General features: G+C 35.0%; 1 protein-coding gene across 7 annotated transcripts in view; it reads right to left on the minus strand.

The window, feature by feature from the left end:
* Window positions 1-21,100, minus strand: part of dop (microtubule-associated serine/threonine (MAST) protein kinase dop) — a 677,535-nt gene that overhangs the window by 320,389 nt on the left and 336,046 nt on the right. For all 7 annotated transcript variants that reach the window (XM_090390876.1, XM_090390874.1, XM_090390878.1 and 4 more), the window contains one exon: window positions 13,757-13,829. In XM_090390876.1, the coding sequence (XP_090247002.1) occupies window positions 13,757-13,829 (73 nt within the window). The remainder of the gene's footprint in view (window positions 1-13,756; window positions 13,830-21,100) is intronic.

Genomic DNA, 21,100 nt, shown 5'->3' on the forward strand with positions numbered 1-21,100 from the left:
GGTTTCTGATCTTACATTTTATCCATCAAAGACATTAATCCAGCTATATCTTGGCTAGTGTCTGCTGGATCATTTTCCTTCCATTCAGAAAACACCTGTTTTTTTTTGTTTTTTTTTTTAAACTTTCTTCTAATATTCTGTTAAAGTGAACTCAGATTAGTTCTGCTCACACATTTTTGAATGCTAATAGTATCAACTTTCTTTCTCATACCTTCAATTTTAATATTTTTCTATCATGATGCATTGTTCAGACTCCTAATTATTCTCAGAATTTTAATATCTATAGTCTCTAGTTTCATATCTAACCTAACTCTCACAACCATAAATGAAAACTGGTTTGAACATTATCTTGTATAATGCTAGTTTCGTATTTTGGCTAATTTCTCTTTTATTCCATATAAATTTCTTAAACTATTTCCCTCTCACATATACACACCATATAGATTCGTTCACTCTATTTTAACTACCTACCCCAACACACACCCGCACACACAATACCAGATTTGATTACGCTATTTTAACTATTTTCAAATTTAATTTGCATCTTCACTAAGGTGCAAATATATTATTATTTTTATGTAACACTTCCAGGGAGTCTAAAGACTCATCGAGGGAGGTTACCTACTCTACAACTTCCCATCATTCCACCAACCACAATTACTTTCATCATCTACACCAATGCCATCTACTGTCGATCATCACCACTAGTATTTTCACAGACAATCACAAACATCCATGTCCACGGCAGGATTCGAACCTGCAGCCTTTTGGCTGGAGAGCATATACACTAACTACTCGGTCAACCAGGCCGGCAAATAATTGAAATATTTCATTTTCTTCTATGGGTTCCTCAATTTGGTAAAAAGATCACGTGTCTATGTTTAAGAATGAAGCGCCCATTTTGAACATTTAGTAATGTTATTTTAGCCTTTATAAAGATATGGCATAAACTTTTTTTGAAGCAATTTAGTGCTTAAATTATTTAACAATTTAAGTATAAGCTGATAATTGAAGTACAATTACATGGTTCTCTACCAAAAATCAGAAGACATGCAAGGGATGGTTAATTAAAGTGTTATTGTTTTGAAGGTTATTGATACAATAAATGATAGATTATTGTACTACTCTTTGGTACCTGTCCATCAGCACTCCTCATATCCAACCCTATTTGTTCTGATCTAGGTAAAAGAGTTCTCTGTGTCAAATGCCTTCACAAATCCAGCAGCATGAGCATGTAGTTATTCCCTTTATCCAACTTAGCCATCACTCTTTTATAAACAGTTGGTACATTACTAAGGCATGATCTATCCTTCACAAAGTCATACTGCCTTCCATCAAGCATCATATTTTTAACTTGCCCAGCCGGGAATTCTATCTTTGATTAACTTTTCTAATATTCTGACCACCACTCTGAGATATTGACTGGTCTATAATTTGCTACTACAGTCTTAGAGCCTGCTATATATGATGGAATTATTTTTTTTTTTAAGTTAAACAGGGTAGACAGAGGCGATGCTAATTCCTCCACATGTTCTCACAATACATGTGCTGATATCCCATCTAATCAAATAGCCATATTAGCACTGATATTCTACAATATACTAAGAACTTCCAATTCATCAACCACTATTCTCGCATCTGTTCACAGTAATCCACTATTTATCCAACCCTTCAATTATTAGTATGGCAAGTTCTGATAATTCAATAACTCAACTATTTTTCTGTTTTTGTCACCACACTGCTATAAGCACTCATTAAGTTATCTCCTGTACACATTAGTAGTACTCTTATTTGCCAAAAACTGAAAGAACTCTTCATGCCTGCTCAGCTAATTTCTTTCCATAATTTAATTTTGCCTTCCTTACCATGCTGGTCACCTTTCTTGCCTGAATCTTGTACTACTCATGAGCTTTCTGATCACCTTTCTCTTTTATCCTCTAGACAACATTTTCTTTTAGTTTTGGAGCTCCTGTTTAATGATACGACTCACCATCTAACTTCTGCCACTCTGGCTGAACCAGTGGATAGCATACCTGCTCTTCAACCAATAGGCTGTGGATTCACATCCCACCATAGACATGGATATTTGCAATTGTCCGAATAATTCCATTTGAAATGGGCATCATCTGTGATCCCACTACTTTTTATTCCAGCAGAGACTTTGTTCCCAAAACTTGATGAGATAATATCAGATGACCATACAGAATCCAATAAGAAACATCAAATATGAAAAACTAACTGATACCTGATTTATCTTCCTGACCTTGGATATATAATAATCTAATAATGTATATAATAGTCTCATAATGTTTCCTTCAGACACCTTAACTATCTTCCATTCAATGTATCCTTCACTTGCAGATTACCAAAGCTTGTCATAATCGCTTGACCTAAAGTTCCACATATACTACTTCTTATCTGGAAATTCTGCATTTGGCAACCTTGTTAAGTCAATATTGCATGATTACTCTCCCCAACCAGAGGAAACATGGCTAACTTGGTTATAGACAGATCTGGATCTATGATCATATTCAGCACTCTCAAGCCCCCTCCCCATGAAAGGAAAGCGATACAACACCATTAAAAATATTCAAGCGGCAGTAACCACGACCCTCAATAGTATCCCAAAAAACGATAAAAAAACTCATTTAACGAATTAATTGACCATGCCAAACACTGTATCGAAGCTGAGGGAGAGTATATTGATTGGAATAAATTATTTGAATAATTATAATTGGCCTTTGTTTTATTTTCTATCAAAAGTTAGGTTTCTTTTTGGACAGAGGGTGTATCTTTACACCTTGTACTGACTGTCCCATAATGTAAGTCCTTTGATCCATCAAATATAGTACATCTTCTTCTTATTTTCCATCTAAAATGGGATGAGTCTTCTCTTGAACAGGATCTTCCAGTTTTCTCTATTCCTTGCTGCCCGAAAAAGTTTCTTATATGTTCTGCATCCCAAGATGCTCTTTATTGATTTCAGCCAGGTAATTCTTGGTTTTCCAGGTCTTCTTTTTTCAGTTGGAAAAGTATTGATTAGGACATTAGGAAGTCTGTCTACGTCCATGCATACAGTGTCGCAAAACCATTTCAGTTGTTGTTTTCTAATTTTTTCTATTATTGTCTTTTTATACAATAATTCTTGTCTGACTGTGCTGTTTTTTTTCTTTTCTATCCAACTTGTTCTATTTATTTTTCTTAAGCATTTCAAATGAAATGCCTAAGAAAAATAAACAGAACAAGTTGGTATAATTATTGATTCATATAATTTGATTTTGGCTTGCTTAGATATCTTGTTTGTTTTCCAGATTTTCTGTAATTTTGCCATGGTGGTCCATCCTATTGCTATTCTGTGTTTGATTGTTTTGAGTTCATCTATGGTTTCTGTTAGTTTTGATCCAAGATGAAGTTGTCTACTTGTTCTATTTGTACTCCATTTAGGGTGGCTGAGATGGTAGTTCTGTTCCTCCCTATTTTCATCACTTTTGTCTTTTGTATATTTATTGTCATGTCATATGTTTTACAGGTTTCGTTTAGCTTGTTTATCAACCTTTGTAGTTCATTTGAGGTTCTTGCAATAAGGACGAAATCATCCGCATATTTGATATTATTTATATTTAAGCCACTGACATTGATTCCAGGCTTATTGTCTATTGCCTTCTTTACAACTTTGTCTAGATATATGTTGAATAGGCATGGGGATAATGGCCATCCCTTGCATTACTCCTTTTTGGATCTCTATGTGTTCTGTTGTGAGTGTGTCCTTTTTAATTATTGCATTTGTCTTAGAGTAATATTTTATTAGAAACTGTATTATATATTTATCTATTGCTTTTTTTTTTAGTAGAACTTTAAGAAGGATTTCTCTATCGATACTATCGAATGCTTGTTTAAATTCCACAAAACAACAATATAGTTCTTTATGGTCTTCCCAGCTGAGCTCTGCAAGCTGGTGCAATGTAAAAATCTGGTCTATTATTGAATAGTTTCCTCGGAAACCAGCTTGTTGTATGCCTATCAGTTCTTCATAGGTGTTTTTTAATCCATTTTGTATAATTCTTATGAATATTTTATAGGTGTGGGGGAGTAAATTGATTGGTCTATAATTTCTGCAGTCTCTTTTGTCTCCTTTCTTGTATATTGGGATGATCTTTCCAGTTCACCAGTCAACTGGGATCTCTCCTGTTTGTAGTATTTTATTGAATAGGGTTGTTAAATATTCTATTGATGTACTGCCTCCATATGACTACAGTTCAGTAGGGATAGTATCAATGCCTGGTGCTTTATTGTTTTTCATCTGTTTTATTGCGTATCTAACTTCTTCTTGTAAAATTTTTGGGTGGTCATTATTTTCTTCTATTGTTGGCATTGTAGTTTTGTTTCCTTGGAGAAAGATAGTCTTAAAATGGTTTGACCAGAATTTTTTTTATATCTTCAATGTTCCCGGTTTCAGTCATCTTGTTGTTTATCATTATTATTGCTTTTGCTGAGAATTCCTTTGTCTTTTTTCTCTTATAGTGTCATGGAAGACTTTAAGGTATGCTTCTTGGCATTTCTTAGCTTTTTCTTCTAACCATTTTTCTTTGGCTTTTTTGCATAGGTTATCAACTTTATTTTTTAGTGCTCTGTATTTTTCTCTATTCTCTTCATTGATTTGTTAGTTTACAGGTATCTTGGCCTCTCTTTTCTCTTCTATTGTAGCTACGATTTCTTGGGTTATCCACTGTTTGTTTATTTTGGGTTCAGTACCTAGAGTGTCTTTTGCAATTGATAACACTGTTTCTTTTCCTTCTTCCCAGTATTTTTCGCTGTTCTGGAAGATGGAGGGTTTTAATTTCAAGCACATTTGTTCTAAAATCGACTTCTGCTTAAGCTATCTTTTAGTTTTGATAGGTTGATATTTTCTTCTTTTCTGATATTGTTTTTCCTGTTGAATTTTATCTTCACTTTGGCAGTTAATATTTCATGGTCAGTGTCAAAATCAAAGCTTCTTAATGTTTTCATACATTATTTACTGATCTTTTCCACTATTTGATTATGATGATATAGTCTATGCAGTTCTTTATATTACCATCTGGGGATGTCCATGTATATTTATTATTAGGGCGTTGATAGAACAATGTGTGTGCAATCATTAGATCGTTTGCTTTACAGAAGTGGAGCAATTATTCTTCTCTGTCGTTAAGCTTTCCATATCCAAATTTCCCATCACATAAGATCTTTTTTTGTCTGCTGTGAAACTGTCCTATTTAGCGATAAAATCTCCCATCACTATCATGAGTTCTCTATTTTTGGAATTATCTATTCCCTGTTGTAGTTCTTCATAGAAATTTTCTATTTCTTCCTCTGAATGGTTATTGTCTGGTGCATATATTTGGATTATTTTAATTATTTGACCTTTTTCTTTTGCTTATAGTTTGGCTGTGATTATTCTAGGAGATACTGGTTTTATTTCAATTACTGAATGTGTAAGTTTCTTCTTAATTAATAATGCAACTCCTTCTCAGTGTATGTTATCTTTTCTTCCTGAGAAGTATAGTCTTCCTTCTGGTAAATCCATGAATCCATCTCTGCACCAATGTGTCTCTGATAAACCTAAAATACTCCATTTCATTCTTTTTAAATTTTCCTGGACAATTTCCCAGGAAAATTGCAAGGTCAGTACATATATTACATATATGTTATTAAATCACTTAAGGAATTGAACAACATAGATATGAATATAAATTAAATCATACTTTAATACATATTTCCGATATTTCAGCAACATCACGTTGCCATCTTCAAAATGAACTTACAAAAAAAAAAAAAGGCACGTGCACGTAGGCATACATACATAAAGAAAATGTGTCATTACGTCCCATGGTGGTTGGCATTGATTCCCCCCCACATACAAATTAGCTAAACATTTGGCCAAAGAGCTCACATATTATACTAGCAACATACCATCACACATGAAAAACTCAGCCCACTTCAAAGCCAGCATAGAAAACCTTACACTCCAACATACTGACATAATGGTCAGCTTCGACGTCTCCTCCTTATTCGCAAATGTCCCACTCAAGGAAACTTTAGAGCAAATCCAAGCTAAATTTTCTCCCGATATCTCAGCCCTATTTCAGTTCACAATGAAATCAGGCTATTTTGTTTGGCAGGGAAAATTCTACAAACAAATAGAGGGGACAGCCATGGGTTCACCACTCTCCCCACCCTTGTCCAATTTCTTTATGGAGACCTTTGAAGAAAAAGCCTTAGCCTCTGCCCAACAAAAACCAACCATATGGCTTCGCTACGTTGATGATGTGTTCGCTATTTGGCCACATGGCTCTGATATACTCCTCTCCTTCTTAACACACTTAAACAACCAACACCCCAGAATCAAGTTCACCCTGGAAAAAAGAGGAAAACAACAGCCTCCCTTTCCTAGACACAGTAGTCACCCGCCAGCCTGATGGAACCTTGGTTTTCTCAGTCTATAGAAAATCCACCCATACAGGCAGATACATTCACCAACAATCCCCCCCAAACAATATGGAATGGTGAAAACACTATACAAAAGGGCTAAACTAATCTGTTCTAATGATATGGCCCTAAACACTGAACTAAATCACATCCCAACACTTTCTCAGCCAATGGCTATCCCCCACCCCCCAAAAAAATCCGAAAAAATATTAAAACCTACAAACCACAGCCCCCCCCCCCCCCTCCACAACAAGGATTACTCTAAATCCATCACCATTCTCTACATCCGAGGCACCTTGGAAAAAATTACCAAAATCTTAAAAAAACATGACCTGACCTCCTGTTACAGGCCATGCAGAAAATTAGCATCCCTTATCTGCTCCACTAAAGATCAACCACTTCCCCTGGACCTACTTGGTGTATACCAGGTCCCTTGCAGTTGTAAACTGTCTTACTTTGGCCAAACAGGCAGGACAGCAAATATCAGAATTTCTGAACACAAGGACTACATCCGTTTTCACAAGTACAGCCATTCTGGTCTTGCAGACCATGCTCTGGATACACGCCACAGAATACGGTGAAGAAAGCTACAGTAATACACCGTAGCAAATACAAATTCGAAAGACTATTTATGGAATCAGCCACAGCCCTAAGAAACTCTCTAAACCTCAACAAATTTAGTTGTATGCGACTGCCCTAAATTTGGGAGGCTTACATCAGCAGACCTTCAGCCCAATGGCCAAGAACACCTACTTAGCCCGCTAGAGGGCACCATCAGGACTTTTAGGAGAACAATAGCTTCATCTCTTCATTCTCCGTTACTGTGTTGTATTACCTATGTGCATGTGCCTTTTTTTTGTAAGTTCCTTTTGAAGATGGCAACGTGACATTGCCAAAATATCAGAAATATTTATTAAAGTATAATTTATATTCGTATCTACGTTGTTCAATTCCTTAAGTGATTTAGTAATGCATAACCAACGTATAAGCCTGTCTACGAGAATGTAATATATGTATTACATATATTAGTCCACAAAAATGGTAGGTCTTTCATTCAACCGAATTTTATTTACTTTAATCATTGCGCTCCTAAACTCACCTCTATCATAGTATAGCAGTACACTTACAATCTTTACTTTCTAGCTTTTCTTTTTTGCTTCTTCCAGTGACTCTTTCACAGCAACGTTTCCAGAGTAAACAAGGTTAAAAACAGAAAAATATATATAAAAGGGATAAAAAAAAAAAAATAGGGAAAAAATCCTTAGCCTACCCATGGTACCAAATGTACTATAGGTTTGCAAATATCCTTTTATGAGTGGGAGAATAAAAAAAAAAAAAACTCACCTCTATCATAGTATAGCAGTACACTTACAATCTTTACTCTCTAGCTTTTCTTTTTTGCTTCTTCCAGTGACTCTTTCACAGCAACGTTTCCAGAGTAAACAAGGTTAAAAACAGAAAAATATATATAAAAGGGATAAAAAAAAAAAAATAGGGAAAAATTCCTTAGTCTACCCATGGTACCAAATGTACTATAGGTTTGCAAATATCCTTTTATGAGTGGGAGAAAAAAAAAAAAAAAATCTTGTATCAAAAAATATTTTTCACCTTTTAAGTCGGCAATGCCAACCAACAATTCTTTCACTTTACATTTTTGCATACTGAAAGCTTCACTAATTTCTGCAAGAGAAACAACAGTTAGTTATGCCTTATTTATTCCTCTTATAAGTACTCCTCTTATCATCTTATCAATATAAAATTTTTCTCCTTATGTCCCTTCTCTTGCATAAGCAGTTTCCTTCAGTTTTTTTTTTTTTCTCTTGATCTTTCATAACTGCACTCTCAACAATACTGCTAACACTGCCATTTTCCACAAATTCTCTGCTTTGCTATCATAAGTTTTACTCTCTCCATACAACTGCTCTCAAGTCACTTCCTAGATTCTAGTATTTAGGCCTATGTGCTGTTTTAAACTCATTATTAGGTTTAATGGAATGAATATAGCACAGAGAACAATAAATGTTACCTTTAGTCTCTATTACAGAGACATCATTAGGGATAATTTTACAAAATTATAAAAGTGTGTGCATGCACAAAAACACTCAAAACTAAGTGCAAAAAAACTAGACTAAAAGCATATGAGGGCACCTTCCTGTGCATGCAGTTGAATAGCTTTAGCTGTTGGGTGAGAGGCCTAAGAATTAAAGTTTACCATATCATGGAGAGTTTACACAGTTATATTTATTAAGATTAGGCTGGTTTAACAAATCTGCTACTGATCAAGTTTATATTTGTTGCAGTGAAATAGCAGTAGTTTTTCTTTTATTTTTTTCATTTGATTCAGTGCAAGGTATTCAAAAACATAATCAGCTACACCAGTTGGATGTTGGAAGATCTCTCAGGATGACCATAATAAGATAAATTGTAAGAACAATAAACCTTGTAAACACCTGGATCAACCAGTTTTTGAGTTGTTGTTTTTTTGTTATCAGTTTCAGGAAGCAAGAAGTGACATTTTTGAGAATCCTTTTTAATGTTTTTTTCTTTTTTTCTGAGAATTGGTGGGATTATAATCCAGAGGTTTATAAGTAGCGTGGTCTTATAAACTGACTGCCAGTTTATACTGACTGCCAGATGACATTTTTAGAGGCCTTTTTAATGAGTTTTTTTTTTTTCTTTTGAGAATTGGTGGGATCATAATCCAAAGGTTTATAAGTAGTCTGAGTAATGTGTTCATTTTCTGATCATAATCACTACTGCTGATGACCAGTAATGTTACCTTTGTTAGCTCTAGTGATTATTATGTTATTTTGAGTAATAATGGAGAATATGCACCTGGCTCTCAGAGATATTATTATTATGTCACACCTCCAGGGAGTCCAAAGACTCATTGAGGGAGGACACCTACTCCACAACTCTATGTCTCCACCAACTACAACCAACCACAACTACTGTCACCATCTACTGCTCACCATCAACCACTACTACTAGTATTTTCACAGACAATTACGAACATCCATGCTCACGGCAGGATTCGAATCCGCAGTCTTTTGACTGAAGTGCGAAAATGCTAACCACTGAGTCAACTAGGTCGGCATATTTCTTTTAGGTGATGATGCTTGTTTAAGGATGTTAGCTACATCATGCATATCTAAAGATCAAACTTGACAAGATGCTACTGCAAAATTGTGCCAAAGGCTTGTGGCACTAACTACTGCTTTATTGAGTATTTCTGACAAATGGTAAACAACTTAAAGTGACTGAGAAACAGACTTACTAAAGAGAGCAAACATATCATCATCATGTGGAAGCACACAAGGTTTTAAATATAGTGTAGTAAGTACTCTGTTCTTAACGCGTTCCATATAAATGATAGTCGGGGGAACTCATTGTAGTACCATTAATATGTTTATAGATTTTTCCTTCCAAGTAAAGTCATTATATGTTATGCTTTCGCACAGGCCTACACATTTTACCACAGAAGCTTCCGTAACCGATAATCCCGGGGAATAGGTTGGTTGCTCCTTATTCCCGGTACTATCCCATGTCTGTCAAAGCATGTGTTCATGGGGCTGGTTTGCCTGCTTTGCAGGAGGAAAACCCTAGGATAAACTGGGGGAAAAAACCCCGCTGCCTACGTCCAAGACCGGCTAACTTGGCTATGGCTGAGGAAGATCCTTAAGCTCCTCACGTTGTTGACGGGAATTGAACCTAGGACACTCCCTCCCCAAGCATATGGTTGTGAAGAACACAGCTACTAGGATAACCACGAGGACCAAGTAAAGTAACCTGCATATATTGTAAATTTGAATAATTCAAAGGTATTGGGGGGGAAAGACTTTATTAAATCAATTATGTCTGTTAATGATACATTCGTAAATAAGAAAGGGACATCAAAACTAATCACTATGTCTGAATTTTTAAGGATGTGATTTTGTTTTTCTACTAGCGATTTGAAATGGACAGAATTTTTTTATAAAAGTAGAAGAATTGCCAGAGGGGACATATGAATTGCTTATAAACTTGCTCAACAGTTAGCTGTTGAGGATGTAGGGGAATACTGGATTTATGGATTTTAGGCATCCCATAAGTACAGAGTGGTTTAACATGAACAGGCATTAATTTGTTAATGATTTCTTTGGGCCAAGAAGTAACTTTTTTTTTTTCTTGGTCCAAATAATGCAAAATAAGTTTCCTTTTAGATGTGTATATTGCTATGGGGAGGAACTACCCAGATCAGTTTCACCTTTATTGAGGTCTCATCAGTGGAAGCTTAAACCAGGAAGATACTAAGGTTGAATCAATGCAGCAGTCATGCATTTTCTGCATACAAGTAGTAAAATGGCATATCAATTACATTATTAAAATACTGCTGTATCAAAAAGTTGTAAGAATAACAAAGGTTAAAGGGTATGGATTAACACAAGAATACAATTTCTTGTTAACATAATGATATTGGTAATATGTTTTTATTAACATTACAGTTTATGTCCTAATTCCATTTTATACATAATTCTCTCTACAGAAAACTAGCAAGGAGGTAAGAATAGTGTTAGCAGATAGTCAGCTTTAACGAATATCTTTTGGAATAGCATGGTCGGGACTTTCTTAGTAGTATCTTGTAGTGAGAGCCAACTATATATTAAAACAATTAAGATTTTATTTCTTAAATTTGGCATATTTAAGGTATTAAAATGGAGGACATTAGGAATCCATTCATATGTTATAGGCAAACATAGAAAGAAAACTTTAAAAAAGTTTTGCTTATGAGAACAGACAGAAACCTGTCTGACTAGTGAAATCTAATATATCATTAATGAAATGTAAAGAAAGGCTCCTGGGAAGAGTCTGTGTCTTAAATATAAATGCAAACCAAGGCAACTCTAATGTCAAAGGTTATATTCTCATAAGCTCTTTGAAAAATGGCAAGTTTCTTATCAGATTACTTAAGTAGTAATCTAATTCTTACAAATCAGATTACTACTTAAGATTTCAAAACAGCACATCTTCTAAGACTCATCTAGATTGTTATCTTTTATTTCCCATTTTGTTTAATTTAAAAAACCACACCACCTATGGTATGCCTACTTACATATTCCTGAATAATAATAATATATTAGTTCTACTGTTTTCACTTTTAATCTGGTTCAGTCACTGAAACCACCATCAAATTCACATAATTTTTCTACAAACTGTCATATTTGTGGTCTCCAATCTATATGTTAAAATCGTTTCAAAACCACTTTCACAAAATTAACAGCATAAACTGTCACATTATGCTGCTAGTTTGGAATTTTGGTTGATTTCTCTTTCCATATAAAAGCATTCAACTTATTATGACATGACTTCTTACCATATCAGGCAGGCACATGTATTCTGTTATCTAGCCTGATTTTTAATTTGCCACTTTCACCAGCAACTCCACAGTGCAGTTGGAAGAATGATGGTAAGTTGCACCTTCTGATTGGAAAAGGCCTAAGTTTGATTTTCGTCTTGATGGGAGGAATCTTTATATAGATTTTTTCAATTAAAGGTGAGTTAGCCGATCTTATACGGAGATAGCAGAGTTTTTCTCCTGGAAACTCAGGTTTTTCATCCTGCATACAGACAAATCAGCCCATCAGAACACCCAGAACAGATACCAAGGTTGAAGAAATACAGAAGTCATATATTTCCAATATACATTATGATGTCAAATTCAATATGGAAATAGATAATCAGTGAAGTTCATATGGTAGGCAGCCAACTGAATAAGTTTATGTGGAACAAAAAAGAAATCACCTAAATTTCTAGCAGTACGTATATGCAGCTGTAGCTTTTTTTCAGTAAGCAAAAAACACTGTATCAGTTTCTACTGACAAGGTCAGTTTACACCTGTCCAACAGTTAACTCAGTGGAAATTCCAAATCCCTCCCCACCTCAAAAAAGTCCAGATATTGCTTTTACTTGTACAGCTACTAACTCAGTAGTTCTACAGGTAATAAATTCCAAATCTGTTGATCCTAATACAATATCATTCTCCCATTTAGAGTGTTGAATTTCATGTTTTCACCTGTCCAACAATTAAGTCTGTAGAAATCTGAAATCTTCCCTTCCCATAACAAACACACACATCCCATGTAGTTTCTTCAACCTCCAAAACACGGTATCCTATTGTACTCAAAATGTGACTTTTCGCCTACCACTATAAATGCTGCACAAATCCTACATCTGCCTCTCACACATTTACAGTGGATCACAAAAATCCTCGATTCTTGATGCTGCCCAAAACAAGACACTCTAGCTAAGTGAGGGTCCCTTTTTTCACAGACTCATCTAACCACTATTCTGCTTTATGCTTTATTTTTATTTTTTAAATAGATATTGCTATGTGTGCTGCTCAAATGTGGCATCTGTTACTGGATGTCAATTCATTTCCCTTTCCTCTTTTTTATAATGCCATAGAAACATGAATAGTAGCTATTGAACATCTCATTACAGTTCAACTATTAACCCAATTAATCAGCTTCTTCTACCATATTCCTCTGTTCACTGGACCAGCCTTCCAGATAAAGTATTCCAATTACATATTTGGTTTAATCCTTTATCCAAGTGTGAGCAGACAAAGTTTGCACCTGAAATATTTTCAGGACTGGGGCAAACTCGTGGTAAAGGTGATATAAGTTCCGATCACTTGCCTTAGTAATAATGCAAAGCACATATTCTTATGGGTATGTATAATGCAATGCATTATGGTCTGGGTAGTGATCTTTTCCATAATGCATAACATTATACATACCCATAAGAATATGTGCTTTGCATTATGGGATACTAAGGCAAGTGATCAGAACTTATACCACTTTTACCACGAGTTGCCCCAGTCCTGAAAATATTTCAGGTGCAAACTTTGTTTGCTTATATACTTGGATAAAGGATTAAACCGAATATGTAATTGATAGCATAGCCAAGTGAAAAAACTTCCATAAAGTATTCCACAAGGGACTGCAAGAGGAGTTTTAAGTGCTCTTAAGAACCTAAAGAATTATATATATTATTATAGGTTGTATATGCATAGTATATCAGTTAATACAGGTTCTGCAATTTGTCATGTGCATGAAACTAATAAAAACAGCAAGCCATTCTTGCATGTAGTTACTTATATTTACCTTGATTTTTCAAATATTTTTGGTATTCGCCACTGATTTAATTTAGATTCATTTTTACATAATTTTTACACATATACAATTAGAAAACAGATAGTGACTATACACAATATATATATATATAAATGCGCATCTATTATGTATCTTACCTTAGGAAATTTTTCTTTATATACATTGTTCATAAGTACAACATCACTATCCATGCCAGGAGAACGCATTGGGCTATGAGGAATGAAGGTTTAAGAAAAAAGTTAATCTAAAAATTCACTTTGCATATTTTTATTATATAAATTCTTGCAAACAATCTATAAGTAAATAAATCAAATTATATAGAAATTGTGTATATTTAAATATTTCAAACATTATTTCAAAGCAGAATATAAATAGAAAGTTTGGAAGTTTAAAAACATTGAGCACATGGAGCTTATGAGAATACAATCCCGAGCATCGGAGCTGCCTTAGCTTGTACTACTTAAGACATGAGGCAAGTAGTGCAAGCTAAGGCAACTCCGGTGCTGAGGATTGCATTTTCATAAGCCTTCTCTGGTCAAATTTCTGAAATTTCTAAAGTTTCTACATATATTCAGCTTTGAAATAATACTGGATCTTTAATAGCCACTATTTCTATATAATTTTGCCACAATGAAGCTGTATGGTTCTTTCTTTGATAATTAAAATAAATTAAAACTGAGCAAAAGAATAGTAAAAAAAATTATAAACTTATTACTTATACTCAATGCATTTTTTGAGATGATATGCAAAGGTATGGCATTCTGGCACTTTTATATGAACAGTGACATATGTTACTTAACATGCAGTGCATTTAGAAATGTGTAATTTTTTACATATTCGTCTTTTATACAAATAAATTTGGTTATTAATGAAATTGATACTCTTCATTAAGTCTATTGTTAAGCCAGCTGCTATGCAAAACTTTATATCTGCTATATATGAGGGTGGTCTGAAAAGTTCTCAGCCTAACAATGAAAAAAAAAACAAACAAACAAATTTATAATTTCAAAATTATTTTTATTTTTCAACATAATCTCCCTTAAGACTAATACATTTATTCCAGCGATGCTCCAGCACCATTATCCCATTGTCCCTGTAGTCGTTCTCAGTAAGATCTGCAAAATACCCCTCTACACCTGCAATCACTTCTTGATTACAAGAAAAGTGCGGACCCAGCGAGGAAAAGTTTTAGTTTTGGGAAGAGATAGAAGAGGGAGCCAAATCTGGCGAATAGGATGTAGTCGTTCTCAGTAAGATCTGCAAAATACCCCTCTATACCCGCAATCACCTCTTGATTCGAAGAAAAACGCTGACCACCAAGGAAGAGTTTCAGTTTTGGGAAGAGACAGAAGTCAGAGGGAGCCAAATCTGGGGAATAGGGTGGATGTTCCAACAATTCATAGTGCAGATCCCTTAATTTTCCCACTGCTAAAACACACCTTTGTGGACAGGTGCATTGTCCTGACGAAAGATGATTTTTTTTTCTTCTGCAAACCAGATCTTTTCTCACAATTTTTTTCATCCAGGAAATATTATTCCGATCTGGTTAAAAGATCAGAATAATATTTCCTGGTTATTGTTTTACTCCTTTCAGGATAATTAATAAACAAAATGCTTTTAGCATCCCAAAACCGATGCTATGACCTTTCCTGCTGATGGATTCACCACTACACACCAGAATCCAAACATCAGTCAAAACAGTGGACAGAAGTCAGTTGTTCAGCACCAAAGAAGACAAAGTCGGTGCTGAACAACTGGCTTCTGTCCACTGTTTTGACTGATGTTTGGATTCTGGTGTGTAGTGGTGAATCCAAGTCTCATCCATAGTAATAAATCTCATCCATAGTAATAAATCTCATCCATAGTAATAAATAAATGCTCCAAACGGAGTTCAGAGATTTTCATGCGAGTGTGTTTCTGAACTGCTGTGAGCAAGCATGGCACTCATCTTGAGCAAAGCTTTTTCATTTGCAATTCTTCTTGCAAAATATATCCTACATGTTCTTTTGAAATGCCTATAGTCTCAGCAATTTCACGCACTTTGATTCACCGGTCATCCAATACCATATTGTACACTCGATCAATGATTTCTGGTGTTGTTACACTTTTTCGACGTCCTTCAAATCATCTTCAAGGCTGGTATGGCCACGTTTAACTCGGCAGCCCATTTCTTAATTGTTTGAAAAAGAAGGAGATGAGTGCACATAAACTTTTATGAACTTCGAATGAATTTCTTTCGGTGTTAAAACTTCTTTTACAAAGAATTTTATAACCGCATGATATTATCCATTTTATCCATTTCAAGGGATACAGACAACACTTTTCTTCAGAGAGCTGTATAAAAAAAACTACTTGATAGAATGACTTGTAATTTCACATGGATGTTTATGACAGATGCACTATCTTAGAAAAAAAAAATCTTGCCGATAGTGTTGCCATCTATGGTCGAGGCCAAGAACTTTTCAGACCACCCTCGTATTTTGTTGTGCTGACCTCAATCTCACACCAGATAGCCTCAAATGTGCTATTTTCAATGGCCTGCAGTTGATCTTCTATTCTCTTTGGTTGCAGTCCATCAGCTATTATCAATTACACTTCTCCCCATTCTTTTCTCTCTATCCTCCCTGAACACTTCACATTCTATCCCACTAACTCTATCATTTTCTGTTAGCCATGTCTCACTAATGCTAATAACCTCTGGCCAGAATGAGCCAACCAATGCCACAAATTCCTTCTGCTTATTCCGAATGCTCCTGGCATCACTGTACATGAAATGTAAAAGCCCTTTAGACCGATTGCTATCCTGACGCTTTTTACTAACTATCTCATTCTGGTTTTTGTTACAATGGTACTAACTTAGGCATATTGTACACATTCTTACACTGAATTGCCTTACTGATGTCTGCACATTCACTCAACAGCTTACCTCCCCCCCCCCCCCAAAAAAGCTCTAGTTTCCCTGATTCTGCACTTCCACTTCATTCAGCAACATTTTTTTCTAGTCTCCGAACACCAAATCCATTCAGATGCAAACCATCCTTCTTGTATAAGTCCATTTGCCTGTCAAACTCACTCAACACATCCACAAACATTAGCTCTAATTCAAGCAAAAATTCATCCCAATATCTCTGCCCTGTTTCAGTTCACTATGTACTAGGCTATTTTGTTTTGCAAAGAAAATTCTACAAACAAATAGAGTGAAGCTTCGTGAATGATATGTTCACATTTTGGCCACTGGCCCTGGACCATCGTCCACATAGCATAGCCATGTCCTTCCTAGACAGCCTAGCTACAAGGCAACCAAATGGATCTCTGACCTTTACCACTTATAGAAATCCAATCCCCCCCCCCACAGGTAGATACATTCATTAACAGTCATCACCCTCCCCCCCACTTTCAACAATTTGCAACTATAAAAATCTTAGTCCACCAAGCAAAACCCTTAGTCCACCTGCAGTCACCAGAGAACTCGCCCACATAAAAACCGCCTTTTTGGCCAAAGGTTACACCTCCCACCAATAAAAACAATTCCAACATGACATATCCACACCCTCCTCCTTCCAACTATAATCACAGCAAATCTATCAGCATCCCTTACATTCATGGCATTACAGGAAAGGTGGCCAAGATCTTAAAAAAGCACAATCTGGTGTCCACTTATAAACCACACAGAAAGCTAGCAATGATTATCTACATCCCCAAAGACCAACTACAACCTGTGGATTTGCTTTGAGTGTACCTGGCATCTGCAACCGATCAAACTATGGCCAAACAGGCAGGCATCCGTATATCAGAAAACCACGATTACATCCAGTTCAACTACTATGGTTGCATAGGATTAGCAGATCATGCCCGGCACAGGATTCATTGGAAAAAAGCTGCCTTAATCCTATACCCAAGCAAAAGCATGAAGTAAACTTCATGACTAGTCTATTTGTATATGCAATGGATTGCTGAACGTGATTTGTTAATGCATTATGAGAACAATGAACTACTGTTGACTTTCCAAAGTGAGTCATGAGACTCCAAGGAGATTCATGGCTAGTAATAATATTTCTACTCCTTTTTATCATATAATTATAATTCATAATATTTGTAATTGTTGTTCATTTACTGTAGTAAATGAACAACAATTAATAAGCAATGTAGCAACAGATACAATATATACAGTAAATATTTGTATGCAATTTAGAGTCATTTATGTACAGAAAAAGAAACAACGGACTTTTTTTTTTTGTTGTTGTTAACTCAACCAATTGTGCTTAGTTCACAGTGCATTTTTTCTTCTCAATATTGAATATGCCTCAGTTTTAAAAAGTTTGCTACATGTTTTCTTACAATCATGTATAATCAATAAATATGAATTATTTACTGATTATGAATAATTCTAGACCAAAATGAAAATCACTTTACAGAACAGAGTTTAATTTACCACAAATATGGTTTTTCTCTATAACAATATCTTTATACATGATGAGATTTATTAGAAGTTATATCATATCTACAATATTCTGAGATGTAGTAACCCTCATTTTGCAGAACTGCTCATTACAGATTGAGATAAACAGTCATGACACAGAATCTTTCCTGTGTAACGAGGCTGAAGTAATGCAAAAGTCATATATTTCCCAGATACAAAGAGTGAAAAGGTCAATCACTTTATTATTAAAATACTCTGAATTAAAGATAGTTGTGCTTCTTGGTACAACTGCTTAGCAAGTTTAATTTAATTTCTAATCAGGTGAAAGAACTCTGCTGCTACTACTTTGAATCCAGAGAATTTTAATAATAAGGTGATACTCCATTTTAACCACTTGTATATGTGAAATATGCACCATTTGCATTACTTCACCCTCAGTATCTCTTCTGAGTCTGGCTCCCACTGATGAGACCCCCCCCCCCACACACACAAAAAAAGGTCTAAACTAATCTTGGTAGTGGCCCTTTCCATAATGAATAGCATTATACATGTCTGAAAGTGTGCTTTGCAATATGGGATACTAAAGCAATTAATGTGAACTCGTTAGCCTCTACACACAAGTGGTCTGGTCATGAAGATACTTCACACACAAACGTTGTTTACACTTATTAGACAACAAGGATTAAACAAGAATATATTATTATTATTATTACGTGACACCTCCAAGGAGTCCAAAGACTCATTAAGGGAGGGCACCTACTCTACAACTCTCCATCTCCACATAAACCACGTCTTGTGGAATCTGATATATCTGCAAAACCTAAAACGTTTTCTCTGATCTTGACAATTCCATTGTCACAGGAAAAAAAGCAAATAATAATGGTCATTTGTTCTGTTTTACCTGCATCTAAAATTATGGAATAATATTAAGATTTGCGAATTGATAATAAAATTGTATCCCTAATTGCGTTACTTAAAGTTTCCAATATTTCATTTTGACTGTCTTTACTCAAATAGTGTACCCTATTGTTTCATTGTAGGGCACTTTCAACATGATTTTCCATAACGGGATCAAACATAGCAAACAGTTCGACTAATTTTAAAAAACTGCCGTTATTCCTTTCATATAATTTATCAGATGATCTACGAAAAGCTAAATTTCGACTACCAAGGAATTTTATAATTGCAATCAGGCGTTCTAAAACACTCGACTGTTGTTTCTTTTCCATTTCATACATACTTTGAGTCTAGAAATCAATAGTATTTTTTTTTTTTTTAAATTTTTATCAAGTTCCTTCCATTTTAAGAAATTTTTCATGCGAGTTAAATTAGTCTCATGTCTATGTAAAGTTGTACTTACATTTCTCCAATCGTGATAACCTTCTACAAGACTCATTTGGTGATTCAGTTGATTCAGTAGGTGCGACAAGTTTGCAACAAAAGCAAAAAACAGAATTTAAAGTTTCGGAATAAATGAGCTATGTTCTTGGCAAGAGCTCCCGTTTTCCATTTTTCTATTATAATATGTGTCGCCAAATTTACGACCACATGTATCTCTGGGATATATTACATTTTTATTTCGAACAGGCCCCATTTCAATTAAAACAACTTGTAATTTTTCATCAATATTTCCCCATTCACCTGGATCTTCTAAATTTACAGACACTAACACTGTGTTAGTTTCGTGGTCAACTACAACTAAATCTTGTTGTAGTTGACTAAATCCTAACTATTTTTCACTAAAATCATGTTCAATTATCTTGTTCAATAGTTGCAATAGTACTTTCATGAAAACTGGATGATGTGCACAGTTCTTTGATTCTGATTTCTGATGTATCGAGTTGGTTACAATCTGCATCAGAATATTTTAATATTTTAACAAATTTATTAAGAGCCCCAGTTTGTTTCTTAATATCTGCTTCTTTTGCAGCATGACACGATTTTGTGCACCAAATAACTTTTTTTTTAATTTTTGATTCCATTTCTATTTTATACCCACAAGAAATTATTACACAACACAACACAGAGACAAAATAATAGTCGGCACTGTGCTACTGTCAGTAGCCTACTGAGATGTGTACCATATGACTGGTTAACTAGCAACAAATGTTTTGTACAAAAATTCGTTTCTGCACATGAAAACCATTCACCGTCTCCCTTTAGACAGATTGCAGTAGACAGAACATTCTGCAGGCAAGCATTTAGCCTGCTCTAACTGCAAAATTGTAAACAGCTGCTGATCAAAGAGGCGGCAATATACTTTTTTTTTAAAAAATTTTTATTTGGTGTATCCGGCCTTATTTATTTTAATATTGATCATTCTCAGAATTTTTTGTTTTTATGATAAAAATTTTGTTTTTTAAAAATTAACTTATGAACCGTTCCCTGGTGGCGGCACCCCCATTGTAGCGGTGCCCGCATGCCCACTTCTGCCAGCCCTGCTAATACTCATCATTCGTGTTTCATAAAAATAAAAAATTGTTAATTATTTAAAATTGGATTTTCTTCCCTCCTCCTCGATATCTATTAATATATGGAGCTATCAAAAAGAAGAAGCTGCAGCTGATAGAATACATAAATTTAATTGTTTTTTTGAAAGTTTATTTTTCACTTAGTTAGAATATAATAAATTTAGTTTAATCCTTTATCCAAGTGTGAGCAAACAAAGTTTGCGCCTGAAAGTATCTTCAGGACTGGGATAAGGTGATGCAACACCAGGACGAATCCTTGCAAAGGTGGAGCAAGCTACCAACACTCCTATCTCGGTATCTCCCATAATGCAAAACACATCTCCTTGCAGATATGTCTAATGTTATGCATTAAGGGAAGGGCCACTACCCAGACTAGTTTTGACCTTTATTGAGGTCTCTTCAGTGGGAACCAGGCCCATGTGGAGATACCAGCCAGACCTTTGCAAGGAGTCATCCTGGTGTTGCACCACCTTATCCCAGTCCTGAAGATACTTTCAGGGGCAAACTTTGTTTGCTCACACTTGGATAAATAAAGGATTAAACTAAATTTATTATATTCTAACCAAGTGGAAAATAAACTTTCAACATCT

The sequence above is a fragment of the Typopeltis vanoorti genome, chromosome 3 (genome assembly GCF_054136105.1).
Source record: "Typopeltis vanoorti isolate ZY-2024b chromosome 3, IOZ_Tvanoo_1.0, whole genome shotgun sequence".
NCBI lineage: Eukaryota > Metazoa > Arthropoda > Arachnida > Uropygi > Thelyphonidae > Typopeltis > Typopeltis vanoorti.